This window comes from Carica papaya, chromosome 6, assembly GCF_054855325.1.
Source record: "Carica papaya isolate Zhongbai chromosome 6, ASM5485532v1, whole genome shotgun sequence".
Taxonomy (NCBI): domain Eukaryota; kingdom Viridiplantae; phylum Streptophyta; class Magnoliopsida; order Brassicales; family Caricaceae; genus Carica; species Carica papaya.
The window spans coordinates 8,468,466-8,487,276 of NC_142314.1; the positions used below are offsets into that span (position 1 = coordinate 8,468,466).

An 18,811-nucleotide genomic window follows, 5' to 3' on the forward strand; every position below is an offset into this window, starting at 1 on the left:
TGTGCCTTTACTGGCTCTTGGGAGTGAAATTCTTTTCCTCTTGAGGGCTGCTACTCTCTGCCACTTCTTTGCCATCTTGATTAGTTTCTTTGTGCTGATCATTGTTTCTAAAGAAAGCAAGCTAGAAAAAGAGTATGTGAAATTCTTCTTCTTTGAACAATGGAAGTGATTGTTAATCTGCTGCAGAATGCAATGGTGCTGGATGAGTTATATACCACTAGACCATTGAAAGAGTTATTTTCATGTGGGGTGACCTTGTGAGGGGTTAATGGGTATACAGCCATGTGATATGTGATTATAGGACATGGACAGTTTTGTGATAGGTCATATAATATTGAGTAGGTTACATTTGTGGCTGTGCATCCATGAGCTCCTCACCCACATGGACCACTATGTTTAGATAGTGAGAGGATATATTTCAATGGTGCAATGTTTGGCTCGTTGGACAATCAATGAGGATATTGTAGAACAACACAAAGCTTGAATTAATGGCCACCTGCAGGAGGTTTAGCAATGCATTTGGGCGTGGAAACTTCTCTAAATCTTCTTCTATGTGTAAAAGAATTCAGATACAGATGGATTAATGATGTACAAAAACATGCCAGCCGTATTGTACAACAAGATATAGTCCGAATTCTTTAGCTTGCTGCCCACTACCTATACAGGAGTCAGAACCTTGTAAGAAAAATGAATCATAATGTTCTTTAACTATGATTGCATTCTTGGTAATTAAATTGGAGATAGAGGCTAGGAAATTTTAGACATTTTGATTACTGTTTAGAAATTATAGTTACATTAATGAAAGCTTTGGCTTTAGCCACATAAGTTTCTTTTTTCTTTGCTAGTAACTGCTAAACATGTTGGACCAAGATGCTATGTCTTGCACATGCCTAGATCTGCCAAATCTTTCTCACATTTTTTGACAAGTTGAATCTTCTAAGATCTTGAAACAGTTAAAAATTAATAGAAATTAAGGATTAGAATATGGTGTGTTTAATATAAAAGAAAGATAAGTGATATATTATATGTGTCCAATCATCTGTGCTTTTGTTTTCTGGTCCTTAGAAACAGTGGTAGAAACATATGCCACATGTTTTTGTATACATGAATACCCTCAAAGTGTAACCCACATGAAAAGAAGTGTCTCACTGGTCTTGTGTTATATAACTCATCCAATCCTGTTGCATTCTGCATCAGTCAGTAATCCCAATTTTCCAGTACTCTAAAAAGAAGTTATCCATCTCTTTCTTTTTCAGGTTAATTTTCTCAAGGACAAATGATCAGCTCAAAGAAACTCATCAAGATGGCGAAGAAGTAGCAGTGTCTAGTAGCCCTCAGGAAGAAAAGAATTTCACTTCCAAGAGCCAGCAGAAGAGGAGATCAAGACACACCATCAGTGGCAGATAAGGGCCACTTTATTGTTTATACTGCAGATGAAAGTCGCTTTGCCTTCCCTATTGCATATCTCAACAATCCGCTTATCATCCATCTCTTTGAATTGTCAAAGGAAGAGTTTGGCCTCTCATATGATGGACCAATTAGATTACCTTGTGATTCAGTCTTCATGGAGTATGTCATCTCTTTGATAAAGAGGAATGCAGCTAAAGATATTGAGACTGCATTGCTTATGTTCGTGGCAGCCCCTCCCTGCTCACAAGTTTCACGTCTGCATCAAGAACAAAGTAACCATCAGTCACTAATTTGTGGCTTTTGAACAAATTTTTTGTAGGCAGATTATACTGCTGTAGATTAGAACTAATTAATTAACAGATTTTAATTCAAAGTGAAGAATCCCAAGTTTTCTTCCTTAATTCTTTGCTTTTATTTATTGTCTTAAGAGAAATTGTGGCCATATGCATCTAAGAAAGCCATTTCATGACTAATAACTTCAAATCTATTACCTTCTAAAGTTCTTCTCTTTAATATAATCATCAAGGTAAATATAGTTTTCGTATTAACATATTAGAGGAATTTCCTGACGTCCAGGACACAAGTAACCGTCACCAAACAAATGTTTAGGTCCTCAAACTCGAGCTCAGATTGTTGCACTGAGTTCATTAATTACATATATTTCTAATATAGGACGTGGATACCACAAATATGTCTACTCCAATCTTTAATGTACTCATCAAGACCAAAAATTAAAATTGCAATTTATAATCAAATGCTTATAAAGTCGAAGATTGTGCTAGTGTGAAAGCATTCGGCTAGCATGTATTTTGAGATCACATCATAAATCACAATTAAAAGTCATAAAGCTTATACATGCTTTGATACCACTAAATTGTGATGGCCCATACCCAACTGGGTAATGTTGCAGCGTTGCATGTTTATAGAAATACGTCTGAAATAATAAATAATAAATAAATTCTTCGAAGTACAATTACACATGTTCTCTTATCTCTCTCTTCTTGAACTCTGCTGTCTTAGCCCTTCTTGGAGCTCCACTAACTTGATTTCTGGAATTACCCTGCAATAATTTCATATTTTTTTACTCTTACTTCTACCTCCAACTGCTACAGTTTCTAATATAGTAAAATTCTGACGGAAAAAATAGAACAAAACTATGGCACACGAGGAGAATTTTATTAAACCTAAAAACTTTACTTTCTGGCAGTCTAAACAGATGCTAAATTATTTTCTTCTAATGCTCATGAAATCCACACATTGGCAAACTATGGCATCTTTACTTGGCAGGACAGTATCCTTTGTAAATATTTAATAATCTGGGAAACACAAGACATCCAGAAATTTGTGAGAAATCTAAAAAACGTTTAGACAAGAATAGCTGGCATAACAGTGTCTATCCACAATTTTTCTGTTCATACAATCATGATATTCATTCTCAATGACTATAATGAAATATGAACTCATTTGAAAGAAGCACGCAAGCTACTGAGGGAGCCTGTTGGTAACATTTGGTATAGAATTGCAACATGTCACATGGGATGAACTGGGGAAATTACTTCTTGTAATTGATCTCTGTAACTAACATACAGTCATGATATGTTAGGTATAGAATTGCAACATGTCATCAAGAGGTAGTTTTTTTTTTATCCTGAAAAGCATCAAGTTCAACTGTTAACTTTTTTTATATAATGGTGACATAACTAAAGCTTGCTAAATAAGGGGATAGCATCAATCCCACTGTCAACCATGAGTATTGTACAAGAGAATTCAATATCACAAGGGAGTTTTAAAGAAATTATTGGCAATGGCAGTGCAGTATGAAAATGAAGTTGGTAATCCATTGGTGTATTAATTGAAGACCTTCAGTATGTCATATACAAAATTGTTTGCATATAAATTTGGAAATTAACAGAGAAGTGATTGCCCGCTACATTGTTCTCGATGGAAAGAATATGACAACATGCATCTGTTACAAGCAATTGACACTAAATACTTTCCCCAAATTTCTTATCAACATGTTTTTCAATCAAATTCGTCCTCAGATATTTTGAAGAGTTCTCTAACAATGTGAATGCTGAGATATGCTATAATGAAGGCATACCACAGTAGAAAATGCTTGTATGATTCTGCATCACTCCTGCTCAGGAAATAACCATTAACAAATATTCTCTCTCCTAAGATCAACTTGTCTAGAATTAAAATACACTCTCTAATTGCCTATAAAACAGAAAAAGCCACTCTAGACGAAGCTTTAACCTTCCAAATCTGCCTTTATGGTATCTCTATACAATGTTCATCTTTCTCAGCCAAATGAAAGTGGAAGTACTTTACATAAAAATTCTCTAGAGTTAAGCTCTAAATAGGATAATCTTCAACCCATTGGGAATACATTTAGATAGAACCAGGAGAAAATATTTATATTCATTGATTCTTTAATCATTAAGGTTCCATACATGCTCCACAATCCACGGTCCATTCCAATGATCCATAGAAACACTCCTCGATGCGAACTCCTTATGACTGAGCCGTAGCAAATATCCAGGGTAAACTAAAGCTTGAGGCTGTATAATCATTTATGTAATTCGCACACGTAATCCAGATGCTTAGGATCTTCAAAGCCACGTAGCTGGTACATTTAGAAATCCTCAAAGCCGCCGAAAAGAGACAGCAGGAGAAAATTATCTGAATGTAAGACTGGCTTGACCACCCGTCTGTAAATTTCATCATAATCGACCCCTTCTGTTGCTTGAAACCTTGTGTCACTTACTGTGCTTCAAGATATTCAAGAATGCCATCAGATTTTGTTTAACCCAGTACACCCATTTAGAGCTGAAATGTTAATTCTAAGAAGAGGACCTAAGGACTAGGTGTTGTTTTCCAGGAGGTTGTTTATACTCAGCTCTCATTGCATGCTTCCAAGCAGAGTGTTTGTTAGCTACTGTGGAAGGGTAGGAGATAAAGATGAGGCTGATAACTCACTAGGACAGTAGCAAGAACGATTGGAATTTTATTTGGATTCAAGATTAATTTCCATATTTTAATACTTGATGTGTGTGATTGTAACATTCATGGGGAAAAAAAAAACAAACTTGATAATTAGCAATTACATACTATGTTTGGTGATGGGAGTTAAAGAATACGAAAACACTAAAACATGAATTTACTCTTTGAAACAGTATGCAGACCCCAAGGATTGTCATTCCTTAGTTAAGGTTAAAGTCGCTTGGGGTTCTGCATATTGTTTTCAAAGAGTATATCTTTTTTTTATATCTCTATCAATCGATTAACCCCATTATTCAGACCTTCAGACACATTTATACAAGCATTATGATCAGAAAGGAATTCAAAAGATACCACATACTCGGGCAAAACAAAATCTAAAATATGACGAGTTGCAAAGAAATGATCAGAGAGAAGTTTGGGGTAAATCAATGAGCAGTAATCCTATCTTATTGCAGACAGTACATCTAGCCCATTCATGAACGGAAAGAAAAATTAGGCATGCATATTTACCCTGTAGCTCATCCCTCCATTTTCATAACACAGTCAAATGATTGCTGAATCAAAAAATTATGCATGAAAGCTGTCATAGTGGATACAGAATGTGTTCATGGGTTCATTTGAATGGAAACAGCTAAATTAAAGTTCATTAGCATTCCTAACACTCTTTCACGGTATTCATGTTAAGAAACTTTCATTCATGGTGACAAGTATCTTCCTTCTCTTTCAATTTACCCATCATAGTCCTCATTATTAGGACATTTTGCTTACAAGAAGCACAATTCAAATCAATTTCCAAAGAATACAGATTTAAATTCATTACCAGGTATAAATTATGAAGACAAAGTCAATAGAATTTACCCCCTGTGAGCTTCGCAAAGCTGACATCACGACATTGCTTCCAACATGCTTCTGATCTTTGACTGCAAACTCCTCCTCTCCCTCCTTTCTTTTTTCCTTTCCCTCTGCATTTTAATTCCTAATCCCCTGTTTCTGTATTTCTTTTCTTTTTGCTCCACCATCTCTCAACCTTCTCGGCCTTGCTTTTCCTTCTTCTCAGCCCCCTCGCCTCTCGTCTCCCCTGCTTCTGTTTTTCTTTTCATTTTCCTCCACCAACTCTCACCTTTCTCGGCCTCGCTTCTCCTTCTTCCCAGCCCGTCGCCTCTCGTATCTCTGTGTTTTTTTAATGGAGGGACAATGAGGGAAAAAAACAGGACTTCAGGAATTTGTAAGACAAGCAAAAAACGTTTTACATAAGAACGGCTGGTATAAAAATGTCTTTGCTGAAGTTCCTTTCCAAACGATCATGATTCGTTTAAAATGTAGTCATTGACTCGTTGTCAAACGCCGCAAAGAAATGTGAACTCACTCGAAAGAAGAATGCTACTGTAGCCGCCTGCTGATACTGTTAAATACATGAAATTGCAAAATATCACATGGGATGAGCTGGAAAATTACTTCATGGAATTGATATTTGAAAGGGGTAGTTTCCTTTTTGATGTACAGCACCAAGTTTCAACTTTTTACATGAACTTTGGATAAAGTTTGGTTGAAAAACTATGAAATCTTTTAGAAAATAATTAAGCCTGCTCCACAAGAGCATAGAAATGAATTTACAGTCCTAGTATTAGCATTCTATAACAGAAGGCAATCCAACAGCACAAGAATTTTAAAAGAAATAATTGCCAATACTAACAAAACACTAAGATGATGTTGATTTATCCATTAAATATATTATTAGTTAAAGAACATGTATCAGTATATCATGTACAAAACTGTTTCTGTATAAATTTGGAAACTAACAGACAAGTAACTGCTGGAGACTCTGTCCTTGATGCAGAGAATTCGACAATGCACATCTATTACTAACAATTGACACTAGCAGTGCTTTCTCAGAATTTCTGTCAACACATTGTTGAATCAAAGAATCTACATACTCCATGAAGGCTGCCTCACAAGGCAACATTATTGGTCCATCACTTGGTAGACCAAATACTTCCTCGGACATCTTGAAAAGTTCTCTAATAATGGGATTGTTTAGATACGCTATAGGGAAGACAAAACGTCATTCATCAACTGCGTAAACAACAAAACTGCCTTTATCTGCCACTAACTTTGCATTTTTAGCAGTTTGGTTTGCATCTCCACTTGATCTTGGCAACGAAATTCTTTTCCTTTTGAGGGCTGCTACTCACCGCCACTTTCTTGCCATCCTCATGAGCATTTTTGTGTTGATAATTTTTTTCTAAAGCAACTAAGCTTCGAAAAGAAAGAGGTGAAAATCTTGTTTGTTGAGTGGTGGAATGTGATGGTTGATCTGGTGGAGAATGCAAGGGAGTTAGATGAGTTATTTACCACGAGACCATTGAGAGAGTTTTTTTCATGTGGGTTACCCTTTAAGAGGTTCATGGGAACACAGCCATGTGATTATTTGACATGGACCATTTCTTGAGTCGTGGAATGTGATGGTTGATCTGCTGGAGAATGTAAGGGAGTTAGATAAGTTATTTACCACTAGACCATTGAGAGAGTTTTTTTCATGTGGGTTACCCTTTAAGAGGTTCATGGGAACACAGCCATGTGATTATTTGACATGGACCATTTCTTGATAGGTCATAATGTTGGATAATTTTACATTTATGATTGTACATCTTTGAATTCTCTCATCTCACATGGACCAGTATGTTTAAATCCTAAGATATTAAAGATCCCTCATCCCACATGTATATTTTATTGGTGGATTGTTTAGCTGTTAGAGTTACAAAAGATATTAGAGATTACAGGTTGTCTAACAATGTATTAGGCCCCAGCAACTAATCTCAAAGGTCCTCTATCCATAAAAGAATTGAGATGAAGATAGATCGGTGACATTGAAAAACATATCACTTGTGATGTATGACAAGAAAATTAAGATGAAACTAAAATTGGTAATATATTAGTAACAGTATTTCTACTAATCAAGTGGGAGCTAACTGGGTCTGTGTGTGGCCATCAAGTTTCTGGGACCTTGCTATAATATTGCATTCCAAGTGGAGACTCAGATGGGCGAGCCTTTGTTTTCTGTTGAAAAATATCTAGAAAAGGCTTGCTTTGAGCCACAGATAATTTTTTTTTTTTTTTTTGTTTGCTAGTTAATGCAGAACATGTTGGAACCAAGATGCTATGTTCTGCACATGCCTGGACCTCCCAAATCTTTCTCATGCTCTTTTTGCAAACAGCACCTTCTTGAAACAGTTACGGATTTGCATCACTTAAAGAAGATAAATTCTTGAAATATTTGTATGTGTATACATATAATCACATAAGCTTTTGTTCCTGTTTTCCTGAAAACTTTGGGAGATTATTCTTTATTAGTTGCTAGCTTGGGGACCCTACAAAGCATAATTACTCACATGCCTGTGTAAACATTAACTTCAAAGATTAACCACATGAAAAGAAGTGTCTCACTGGTCTTGCCTTCCATAACTCATTTGACGCCATAGCATTCCTCGTCTGATAAAAAATAACATTGTACTACTCAACGACGAAGTTATTCTCTTAATTTCGTTTTTAGAAGTTCACTTGCAATGATCAGCACAAAGAAATTCGTCACGATACTAAGGAACTAGCAGAGTGTAGCAGGCCCCAGAAGGAAAAAGATTTCATTCCTAAGAGCTGGCAGAGATGCTAAATAAAACACTAGCAATGTACACCCAGTCATTAGAGAACTCTTCAAAATGCCAGAGGAAGAGTTTGGCCTACCCAGTGATGGACCAATTACTTTGCCTGTGATGCAGTTTTCATGGACTATGTCATCTCTTTGACTAAAAGGCATTCAAAACATGATGTTGAGATTGCATTGCTTATGTTCATTTCTACTGGCTGCTGCTTACCAGTTGCAAGTCTGCGTCAGGAGCAAAGTAACCAACAGTCACTAATTTGTGGCTTTAGAAGATGATTTTTGTAGACAGGTTACAGTGCTTTACATTGATAGTAAATATATTAATTGAGTTTTTTCCCAATTTTCTGGTTGCTTTTATTTATTATCTTTAAAGAGCGAGTAAAAGAAATTTTGATTAGTAGCATCTAACAAAGTGTTCTACAATATAAATCATTACTCCAGGTGTATAATATGCCTCGGTTGCTGTCTTGTACTAGGATAAGAGAACATAATAGTCGTTTTGGCCTTTATACGATCCTATATTTGAGATTGGATTGTAAATGTTGAACTTTATGCGAGAACTCAAGTCGTTCACCACTAATAGCTTTGAGCTTGAGCTTTTTGAGTTTCCATAGTTTATATTCAAAAAAGTAGTTTCAGTATTATAGAGACCTTCTCCAATGCAAAACATGGAATAGAAGTTTCTTCACGATACGACAAAAATAGATTTTCTCAAAGTATTCAATCATGATCTATTCTGGCCAAAGATATAGTCACAGGCTTGGGCATTGCCAAACCCGACTCATTGCATAGTCTTGGGTACAAACATGATCTAACCCAACTCGTGGTTAGATCCAAATGCTGCTCCATCTTCCACAGAATCCTTAACTCAACCTCTAAACTACTATAGAATTAAACATAAAATTAATTTAGAATTAGAGCATTATTTTGAATTAATCTTATCATATTTGTATTATACTCTATTCCTACATTTCAATATAATAAAATTCGATTTCACAAAATTAATATATTATAAAAGTAAAAAGACAACAAAATGGAGTCTGTACCAAAATTGTTTAGGCAATTACAGCTAGGTAACACCATGTGCAGTTCCTGGTGCATGATTCAATTTAGACACTATCTGGTTTCTTTTTCTCCCTTGAGTTATGATTCATTTAAAATGTTAAGTCATTATCAAAGACAGCAATGAAATGACGCTTAAGCACTTCAAAGATGCATGATACTGGGGCAGCCTACTGATAATAATGGCTCATAGAACTGAAACACATCACATTGAAGGACACAGGGAATTACTTCTCGAGTATTGGTCTTTGTAATTACCACCAATAGGTAGGCTTTCTATGTCATGAACAACATGGATTTCTAACTTATTCTAAACCGAATGAATTTGCATGACAGAATGAAATCTTTGGATAAAGTTTGGCTTGAAAAATTATGAGCTACTTGATCAGATAAGTCACTTATCTCCCCTATAAATTATTCTTTTTAGACAAGAGAATATGAATCAAGACAAAATTCCAGTAAAAATGTTAGCATTCTACAACACAAGCCAACATCAGGAGTTCTGAAAGAATAATTAGAAACTTCAAAAGAATATGAAGATAAAAAGTTGATTATCTATTAAGTTCACTAGAGAAAAACAATCAGTGTGTCATATACAAATTTTTGGCTAAGATTTTGGAACTAACAGACAAGTAACTGCTGGCTACTATCTTCTTGATGCAGAAAACACGACACTGCACATCTATTACTAGCAATTGACACTAGTGCTTTCTCCAAATTTCTATCAAGACACTTTTGAATCAAAGAAACTATATACTCCATGAAGACTCCATCGCAAGGCAATATGATTGGGCCTTCGCTTGGGAGACCAAATTCTTCCTCGGACATCTTGAAGAGTTCTCTAATTATGGGATTGTTGAGAAATGCTATTGGGAAAAGAAAACGCCATTCATCAGTTGTGTAAACAACAATATGGCCCTTATCTGCCAAAGATGGTGCGTTGCTAATGTCCTTTTTTGGGCCTTTACTGGCTCTTGGGAGTGAAATTCTTTTCCTCTTGAGGGCTGCTACTCTCTGCCACTTCTTTGCCATCTTGAGTAGTTTCTTTGTGCTGATCATTGTTTCTAAAGCAAATGAGCCTGGAAAATAAATAGGTGAAATTCTTCTTTCTTGAACAATGGAAGTGATTGTTAATTTGATGGAGAATGCAATGGTGCTGGACGAGTTATATACCACTAGACCATTGAAACAGTTATTTTCATGTGGGGTGACCTTGTGAGGGGTTAATGGGTATACAGCCATGTGATATGTGATTATAGGACATAGACGGTTTTGTGATGGGTCATATGATATTGGGTAGGTTACATCTGTGGTTGTGCATCCATGAGCTCCTCATCCATATGGACCACTATGTTTGGATACTGCCGGGATATGATTCAATAGTGCAGTGTTTGGCCAGTTGGACAATTAATGAGGATATTGAAGAGGAACCAAGACCTGGAATTAATGGCTTCCTTCAGAAGGTTTAGCAATGCATTAGGGTACTGAAACTTATCTCAATCTTCTTCTATCTGAAAAATAATTAAAATACAGATGGATCAATGATGTAGAAAACATGCCAACCAGATTGTATAACAAGACAGTCAGAATCATATAGCTTGCAACCCACCACCTATACACGAGTCAGAACCCTGTAATACCAACCATAATTGCATTCTTGATAATTGAATGGGAGATAGAGGCTAGGAGATATTTAGAACTTTTGATTTCTGTTTAGGAATAATAACAACATTAAAGAAAGCCTTGGTTTCAGCCGTGTAAGTGTCTTTTTTCTTTGCTAGCTACTACTGAACACGTTGGGACCAAGATGTTGTGTCTTGCACATGCCTAGATCCGCCAAATCTTTCTCACTCATTTGCGAGAAGTTGAATCTTCTAAGATCTTGAAACAGTTAAATATTTACAAAAATTAAATAATATAATATTATATGTTTTATATAAAAGGAAGATAAGTGATATATTATATGTATTTTATCGTCTGTGCTTTTGTTTTGTTGTACTTAGAAACAGTGGTAGAAACATTGTCACATGTTTTTGTATACATGAATCCCCTCAAAGTGTAACCCAGATGAAAAGATTAGTCTCACTGGCCTTGTGTTATATAACTCTTCCAATCCCATTGCATTCTGCATCAGCTAGTAATCTCAATTTTCTAGCACTCTAGAAACTAGTTATCCACCTCTTTCTTTTTCAGGTTCATTTTCTCAAGACAAAATGATCAGCTCAAAGAAGCTCATCAAGGTGGCAAAGAAGTGGCAGCGCCTAGCAGCCCTCAAGAGGAAAAGAATTTCACTGCCAAGAGCCAGTAAAAGAGCAGACCAAGGCACACCATTAGTGGCAGATAAGGGCCACTTTATTGTTTATACAGCAGATAAAAGGTGCTTTGCCTTTCCTATTGCATATCTCAACAGTCCCCTTATCATCCAGCTCTTTGAAATGTCAGAGGAAGAGTTCGGCCTCCCAAGTGATGGGCCGATTAGACTACCTTGTGATGCAGTCTTCATGGAGTATGTAATTTCTCTTATAAAGTGGAATGCAGCAAAAGATATTGAGACTGCGTTGCTTATGTCCATGGCTGCAGCCTGCTGCTTACCAATTTCACGTCCGCATGAAGAACAAAGTAACCATCAGTCACTAGTTTGTGGCTTTTGAAGAATTTTTTTGTAGACAGATTATACTGCTGTAAATTCATACTAATTGATTAACAGATCTTAATTCAAAGTGAAGAATCCCAAGTTTTCTTCATTAAATCTTTGCTTTTATTTATTGTTTAAGAGAAATTATGGCCATAAGCATCTAAGGAAGCCATTTCATGAAAAATAACTTCAAGTTTTCTACCTATTAAAGTTCTTCTCTTTGATATACTCATCCTGGTAAATATAGTTTACATATTAACATCTTACAAGAATTTCCTGATGTTTAGGATGCATGTAACTTTGTGCAACCAAATCCCTAGGTCCTCAAACTCGAGTTCAGATTGTTGCAGTGAGTTCATTAATTACATATATTTTTAATATAAAACATGTATACCACAAACATCTCTATTCCAATCTTTAATGTACTCATCAGGACCAAAAATTAAAGTTGTAAATTATAATCAAACGCTTATAAAGTCAAAGATTCTGCTAGTGTAAAAGCACTCGACTAGCATATATTTTGAGATCACATCACAAATCACTATCAAAAGTCATAAAGCTGGCATATCTTTGATACCAATAAATTGTAATGCCCCAAACCTAACTGGTTAATGTTACGAGATTGCATATTTACAGAAATATGTTTCAAATGATAAATAAATTCTTCAAAGTACGATTACACATGTTCTCTTATCTCTCTCTTCTTGAACTCTGCTGCCTTAGCCCTTCTTGGAGCTCCACTAACTTGATTGCCGGAATTACGCTGCAATAATTGTGTATTTTTTTACTCTTACTTCTACCTCCACCTTCTATAGTTTCTAATATATTAAAATTCTGATGGAAAAAATGGAACAAAACTATGATACACGTCGAGAATTTTATTAAACCTAAAAACTTTACTTTCTGGCAGTCTAACAGATGCTAAATTATTTTCTTCTAATGCTCATGAAATCCACACATTGGAAAACTATGGCATCTTTACTTGGCAGGACAGTATCCTTTGTAAATATTTAATAATCTGGGAAACGCAAGACATCCAGAAATTTGTGAGAAATCTTAAAACAGTTTAGACAAGAATAGCTGGCATAACAGTGTCTATCCACAATTTTTCTGTTCATACAGTCATGATATTCATTCTCAATGACTATAATGAAACATGAACTTATGTGAAAGAAGCACGCAAGCTACTGAGGGAGCCTGTTGGTAATGCTAGGTACATGGAGTTGCAACATGTCACATGGGATGAACTGGGCAAATTACTTCTTGTAATTGATCTCTGTAACTCAAATCAATAGGTAGTTTTTCCTTTTTCCTGAAAAGTATAAAGTTCAACTGTTAACTCTTTTTAATAGAATAGCGACATAACTAAGCTTGCTAAAAAAGGAGATAGCAACAACCCCAGTATCAAGTATTACTATTGTACAAGAGAATTCAACATCACAAGGGAGTTTTATAGAAATTATTGGCAATGGCAACGCAGTATGAAGATGAAGTTCGTTATCCATTAGGGTAGTAATTAAAGAACAACTATCAGTATGTCTGTTAGTCGAAAACCGAAGAGCTTTGAAGTAGGCTCTGCAGAACAAACTTAGAGAGAGAGTTGAGGAGAGAGAGAGGGCAGCAAAACAGAGCAAAAACCTGCAACTGACTCTGTTTTGCTGTTTTCTAAGAGGAGTTTCACTTTCTGTTTTTTGAGAGAAGAAGATAATTGATCTTTTTATTTCAGCATATATATAGAGATATCGATTACAAGTGATCAAGTCAAATCATCCGAAAACCATTCATACACGTCTCGTGAAGTTTACGTATCCTACTGTGATACATCTTCTCGATACATTTCCTTCCTTTTGAATTCAAACTGAACAGATAAAAAAAGTCATTAATTTTAACACTCCCTCTTAATGACTTTTTCCACCAACCCCTATTTTTTCTCGTAAATCCTCAAATTTAGCTTTAGACAGGGCCTTGGTTAGAATGTCAGCAAGTTGATCATCAGTGGAGCAATGTATCAGCTTGATTTCTTGATTCCTCTCAGCCTTACGTATAGCATGATACTTAACGTTGATGTGTTTAGTTCTCCCGTGCATTACAGGATTTTTCGCAATGGCAATTGCAGACTTGTTGTCAACATACAACACTGTAGGTGATTGTTCTTCCAGCTTTAGATCGTTGAACACCTTCCTCAACCAAATTGCTTGGTTAGTTGCTGTAGCTGCGGCTACATACTCAACCTCAGCTATGGATTGAGCCACAGTATCCTGTTTCTTAGATGCCCCATGAAAAAACACTGGAGCCTATTTTGAACAAGTACCCAGTTGTGCTACGTGCATCTTCTACGCTTCCTGCCCAATCACTGTCACTGTAGCCGACTAATCCACATTCTGCTCTTGCTTTGAATTGAACACCAAAATTCCAGGTTCCTTTCAAGTACCTCAGCACATGTTTGGCAGCTTGTAAGTGTGATTCCCTCGGTGAAGCCATGAACCTTGAAAGTAAACTTACTGCAAACGAAATATCTGGTCTGGTAGCTATGAGATACAGAAGGCTCCCAATTAGACTTCTGTAATTCCCTTCTTCAACTTGGCTACCTTTCTCATCCTTTGACAATTTCATGTTGGACACCAGTGGTGTAGATACTGATTTACAATGATTCATATTGAATTTATTTAGAATTTCTTTGGCATACTTGCCTTGTGAAAGAAAAATACCCAAGTTGCTTTGATGAATCTCCATTCCCAGGAAGTAGGTAGTTTCTCCAAGATCAGACATCTCAAATTCCTTCTCCAATTTCAGCTTGAACTCTTTCATTCTCCTTTTGTTGCTGCCTGTCACCAGTATATCATCAACATATACTGCAGTGATAAGTCGGTCTTCTTTTCTATTCACATACAGTGTGCTTTCTGTCATACTTCTCTCAAACCCACAGTGAAGTAAGTATGAATTTAACTTATCATACCAGGCTCGAGGAGCCTGTTTGAGGCCATATAGGGCTTTGTGAAGAAGATAGATATGACTCTCCTTTCCAAGTTGAATGAATCCCGGTGGCTGCTCAACATAAATTTCTTCATTTAGCTTGCCATTTAAAAAGGCCGATTTCACATCCAGGTGCATCACACTCCAACCAAACTGAGCTGTCATGGCCAGAATGAGTCTAATTGTTTCATATCTGGCCACAGGAGCAAAAGTTTCTGTGTAGTCAATTCCTGGAAGCTGGGAGTATCCCTTTGCCACAAGCCGTGCCTTGTGCTTGTTTGTTGTCCCGTCTGGATTGAGTTTCACTTTGAACACCCACTTGACTCCAATTGGTTTTTTATTTGTACTTAATTTTACCAGAGACCAAGTATTGTTTTTGTCAGTCATTCTGATTTCCTCTTCCATAGCAAGTCTCCACTCTTGTTGCTGAAGTGCTTCCTCAACAGAGGAAGGTTCTTTTGAGGCAAAACTGCACCTTTCATAGATGTCAGCCAGACTTTTCAATTTTATTCTCTCTTCTGCTTCAGATTCTTTATCTTCTTTATCTTCTTCATAATCGTCATCATTTTCACCATCTTCATCATCTTTATCTTTCTGAGTTGAGATTGATATTGTCACTGATTTCTTTCCTTCTTCAATTGTGACACAGTCTTGTTCGACTTTCTGCTTCTCTCAATTCCAGTAGCTGTTTTCATCCACCGTTACATTTCTTTGAATCATAAGCTTGTTGGTTCTCAGGTTAAGAATTCTGTATGCTTTTGCTTCAATACTGTATCCCAAAAATATTCCCAACTCAGCCTTCATATCTAGCTTGGATCTCTTTGTCATCCGAGACATGGCAGTAGCACACTGATCCAAACACCTTTAGATACTTAGTTGATGGTTTGATGCCACTCCAAGCCTCCACCGGTGTCATCTGTTTTACAGCCTTTGTAGGCAGCATGTTAAGCAGGAACACAGCAGTGTTCACTGCCTCAGCCCACAAGGCTTTAGGCAGGTGTTTGTCAGCAAGCATGCTTCTTGCCATTTCCATAATGGTTCTGTTCTTCCTCTCAGAGACACCATTTTGCTGAGGAGAATATGGTGCCGTGAGCTGCCTTTTGATCCCATTCTCAGAATAGAAATCATTGAATTTGCTGGAATTGAATTCAAGCCCATTATCTGTCCTTAGACACCTCAGTACGCTGCTACTTTCTTTCTCTGCTATAACTTTGAACCTCTTGAATTCACCAAAAATTTGAGCTTTATTCTGCAGGAAACAAACCCAAATCATCTTGGAAAAATCATCTATGAACAAGCCAAAATACTTGCAACCACTCATAGAGTTTTCTGTCATTGGACCACAAATGTCAGAATTGATAAGTGTCAGCTTCTCTTTCGCTCTCCAATCTGCTTGCAGAGGAAATGAATTTCTTGCCAATTTCCCCATCTGACATGCTCCACATATTATCTCAGTGACAGCAAAATTTGGGAAGTCCTTGGTTAGACTTTCCTTCTGCAGTTGTTGTAGCCCAGCCGCATGAAAATGCCCAAGGCACCTGTGCCAAATCTCGCCTTCAGTTACAGAGGCAACACTGGCTCTTTCAACTACATCTCTTAGTTTCAAGGAGTAGACTTGATTCTTCTTTTGGATGAAGGCAATCAAGCGATCCTCAGGATCATATATCCTGCAGCAGTTATCCTTGAATCTAACCGAGTAGCCTCGATCAGTCATCTGATTAATACTGAGTAGATTCTGTGAGAGGGTAGGAACAAAATTTACATCAGTGATAAGTTTTCTGCCATCTTTGGCCTGTTGCTGATTTGTCAAGTGACACAAACATGGCTTCATTCTTGCACATGAGTGAAATGCAACCACTATCAACAACTTAGAGGCTGTCGTCTTCCACTATCAATTCACTTGAAGCAACAAGTATTGTATTACTTTGCTCACTAGATATCTCAGTGACATTTACTTGTTGCAACTCCTGCTTAGATTGTGCCGCTTCCATCTTTTGTTTTTGCCGACAGAACTTCTCCTTATGGCCCAGTCTTTTGCAGAAATTGCATTGGATAGCTTTCTTTCCCTTATACCAGCATTCATTCTCAAAATGATTTGTGAGGGAGCAAATGTTGCAAGGAGGATACTTCTTCTGTTTTCTGAAACTTTGGTTTCCAGTTTGATTTCCTCCATTCCTTCTCCCTTGATACTGATTTGAAGGGGTATCTTTGATTTGAGATGAGAATAAGGCTCCTTCAATAGGTACACGAGCATGCATGTTGACACGCTGCTCCTGTGTTTGCAGCTTATTGATTAGTTCAGCTGAAGAAATTTTATCAATATCTGCAAGTTCCTCCAAAACTGTGATTTTATACTCAAATTTTGGTGGAAAGCTTATAAGAATTTGTTCTACCACCATTGATTCAGGAAAGTCCTCCCCCAACAATCTCATTTTATTCACAATATCCGAGAGTTTGGAGGCATAGTCCCTAACAGACTCATTTTCCTGCATTCTGAGTAATGCAAATTCACTTTTTAACCTCAGTAGCTTGATCTTCTTGCTTCTGTCTCCTCCATCAAACACTTCCTTCAGTTTCTCCCACGCTTCCTTAGGTGATTCATAGTTCATAATCCTAGAGAAAACCCTGTCCGAAACCGCTGAGAAGAGATAGGCAAGTGCTTTTGGTTTCTTGGTCTTCTCTTCCTCATGTCTTTTAATCTGGTTCAATGTAGCAGTTTCTTGTAGTGGGGTTGGTTCACTATCGTCTATAATAACGTCCCATAAACCCAGAGCTTTGAGGTGAGCTCTCATCTTTATTGCCCACACATGGTAATTTTCTCCGTTGAACTGCGGAGCAGGGGTAGTTCCTGAGGTTGCCATCGGGTTTGAGAAATTTTTTTTGATTCACCTGATACGGGGGAAAACCAGGCTCTGATACCAGTTGTTAGTCGAAAACCGAAGAGCTTTGAAGTAGGCTCTGCATAACAAACTTAGAGAGAGAGTTGAGGAGAGAGAGAGGGCAGCAAAACAGAGCAAAAACCTGCAACTGCCTCTGTTTTGCTGTTTTCTAAGAGGAGTTTCACTTTCTGTTTTTTGAGAGAAAAAGATAATTGATCTTTTTATTTCAGCATATATATAGAGATATCGATTACAAGTGATCAAGTCAAATCATCCGAAAACCATGCATACACGTCTCGTGAAGTTTATGTATCCTACTGTGATACATCTTTTCGATAGATTTCCTTCCTTTTGAATTTAAACTGAACAGATAAAAAAAGTCATTAATTTTAACAATGTCATATACAAAATTGTTTCCATATAAATCCCGAAATTAACAGAGAAGTAATTGCTCCTACATTGTCCTTGATGCAGAGAATATGACAAGAAGCATCTGTTACTAGCAATTGACCCTAAATGCTTTCTCCAAATTTCCTATCAACATGTCTTTCAACCAAATTCGTCCTCAGATATTTTGAAGAGTTCTCTAACAATGGGATTGCTGAGATATGCCATAATGAATGCATACCACAGCAGAATATGCATGTATGATTCTGCATCACTCCTGCACAGGAAACAACCATTAACCAATATTCTTTCTCTCCTAATATCAACTTGTCTACAACTAAAATGCACTTTCTAATTACCTAACAAAAAAAAAAGGCCACTCTAGACGAAGCTTTAACCTTCCAGATCTGCCTTGATAGTATCTCTATACAAGGTTCACTTTTCTCTGCCAAATGAAAGTGGAAATACTTTACACAGAGAATTCTTCTAGAGTTAAGCTCCAAATAGGATAATCTTCAACCCATTGGGAATACATTTAGGTTGAACCAGGATTAAATATTTATATTCATTGATTTCTCAATCATTAAGGTTCCTTAAAAGCTCCACAATCCACGAGCCATTCCTGATGATCCATGGAAAGACTCCTGGATGCGAACTCCTTATGACTTAGCCGTAGCAAATATCCCGGGTAACTAAAGCTTGAGGCTGTATAATCATTTATGTAATTCACACACATAATCTGGATGCTTGGGATCTTCAGAGCCACGTAGCTGGCACATTTAGACATCTTCAAAGCCACCGAAA

The 18,811-nt window shown here is 36.8% G+C and overlaps 1 protein-coding gene, 2 long non-coding RNA genes and 2 pseudogenes across 6 annotated transcripts; 1 reads left to right on the forward strand and 4 right to left on the reverse strand.

The window, feature by feature from the left end:
- Positions 1-1,470: 1,470 nt before the first annotated feature.
- LOC110818980 (uncharacterized) lies at positions 1,471-7,262 on the reverse strand. Of its 4 annotated transcripts, none has more exons than XR_015821731.1 (3): positions 5,272-7,033; positions 2,388-2,470; positions 1,471-1,666 (listed from the first exon to the last, which is right to left on the reverse strand). It is a non-coding gene; the product is annotated as an uncharacterized LOC110818980 (long non-coding RNA). The 4 variants fall into 4 exon arrangements; XR_002540564.2 differs by lacking the exons at positions 1,471-1,666; positions 2,388-2,470 and adding an exon at positions 3,229-4,176 and having other exon boundaries at positions 5,272-5,815; positions 6,214-7,013; XR_015821729.1 differs by lacking the exons at positions 1,471-1,666; positions 2,388-2,470 and adding an exon at positions 3,229-4,176 and having other exon boundaries at positions 5,272-7,262.
- A 2,405-nt stretch (positions 7,263-9,667) lies between these two features.
- Positions 9,668-10,742, reverse strand: LOC148253280 (auxin-responsive protein SAUR67 pseudogene; annotated as a pseudogene).
- Positions 10,743-11,346: 604 nt separating this feature from the next.
- Positions 11,347-11,784, forward strand: LOC148253281 (auxin-responsive protein SAUR68 pseudogene; annotated as a pseudogene).
- An 842-nt stretch (positions 11,785-12,626) lies between these two features.
- Positions 12,627-13,456, reverse strand: LOC148253282 (uncharacterized). Its single transcript, XR_015821609.1, has 2 exons — positions 13,166-13,456; positions 12,627-13,080 (listed from the first exon to the last, which is right to left on the reverse strand). It is a non-coding gene; the product is annotated as an uncharacterized LOC148253282 (long non-coding RNA).
- Positions 13,457-16,609: 3,153 nt separating this feature from the next.
- Positions 16,610-17,602, reverse strand: LOC148253283 (uncharacterized). The gene has a single exon (XM_088223305.1). The coding sequence runs from the start codon at positions 17,600-17,602 to the stop codon at positions 16,610-16,612; it is 993 nt and encodes a 330-aa protein (XP_088079431.1).
- Between the last annotated feature and the right edge of the window lie 1,209 nt (positions 17,603-18,811).

What these genes read in the sequence shown, in the direction of transcription:
- LOC148253283 (XM_088223305.1), bottom strand. Translation starts at nt 17,602, where the DNA reads ATGGCAACCTCAGGAACTACCCCTGCTCCGCAGTTCAACGGAGAAAAT.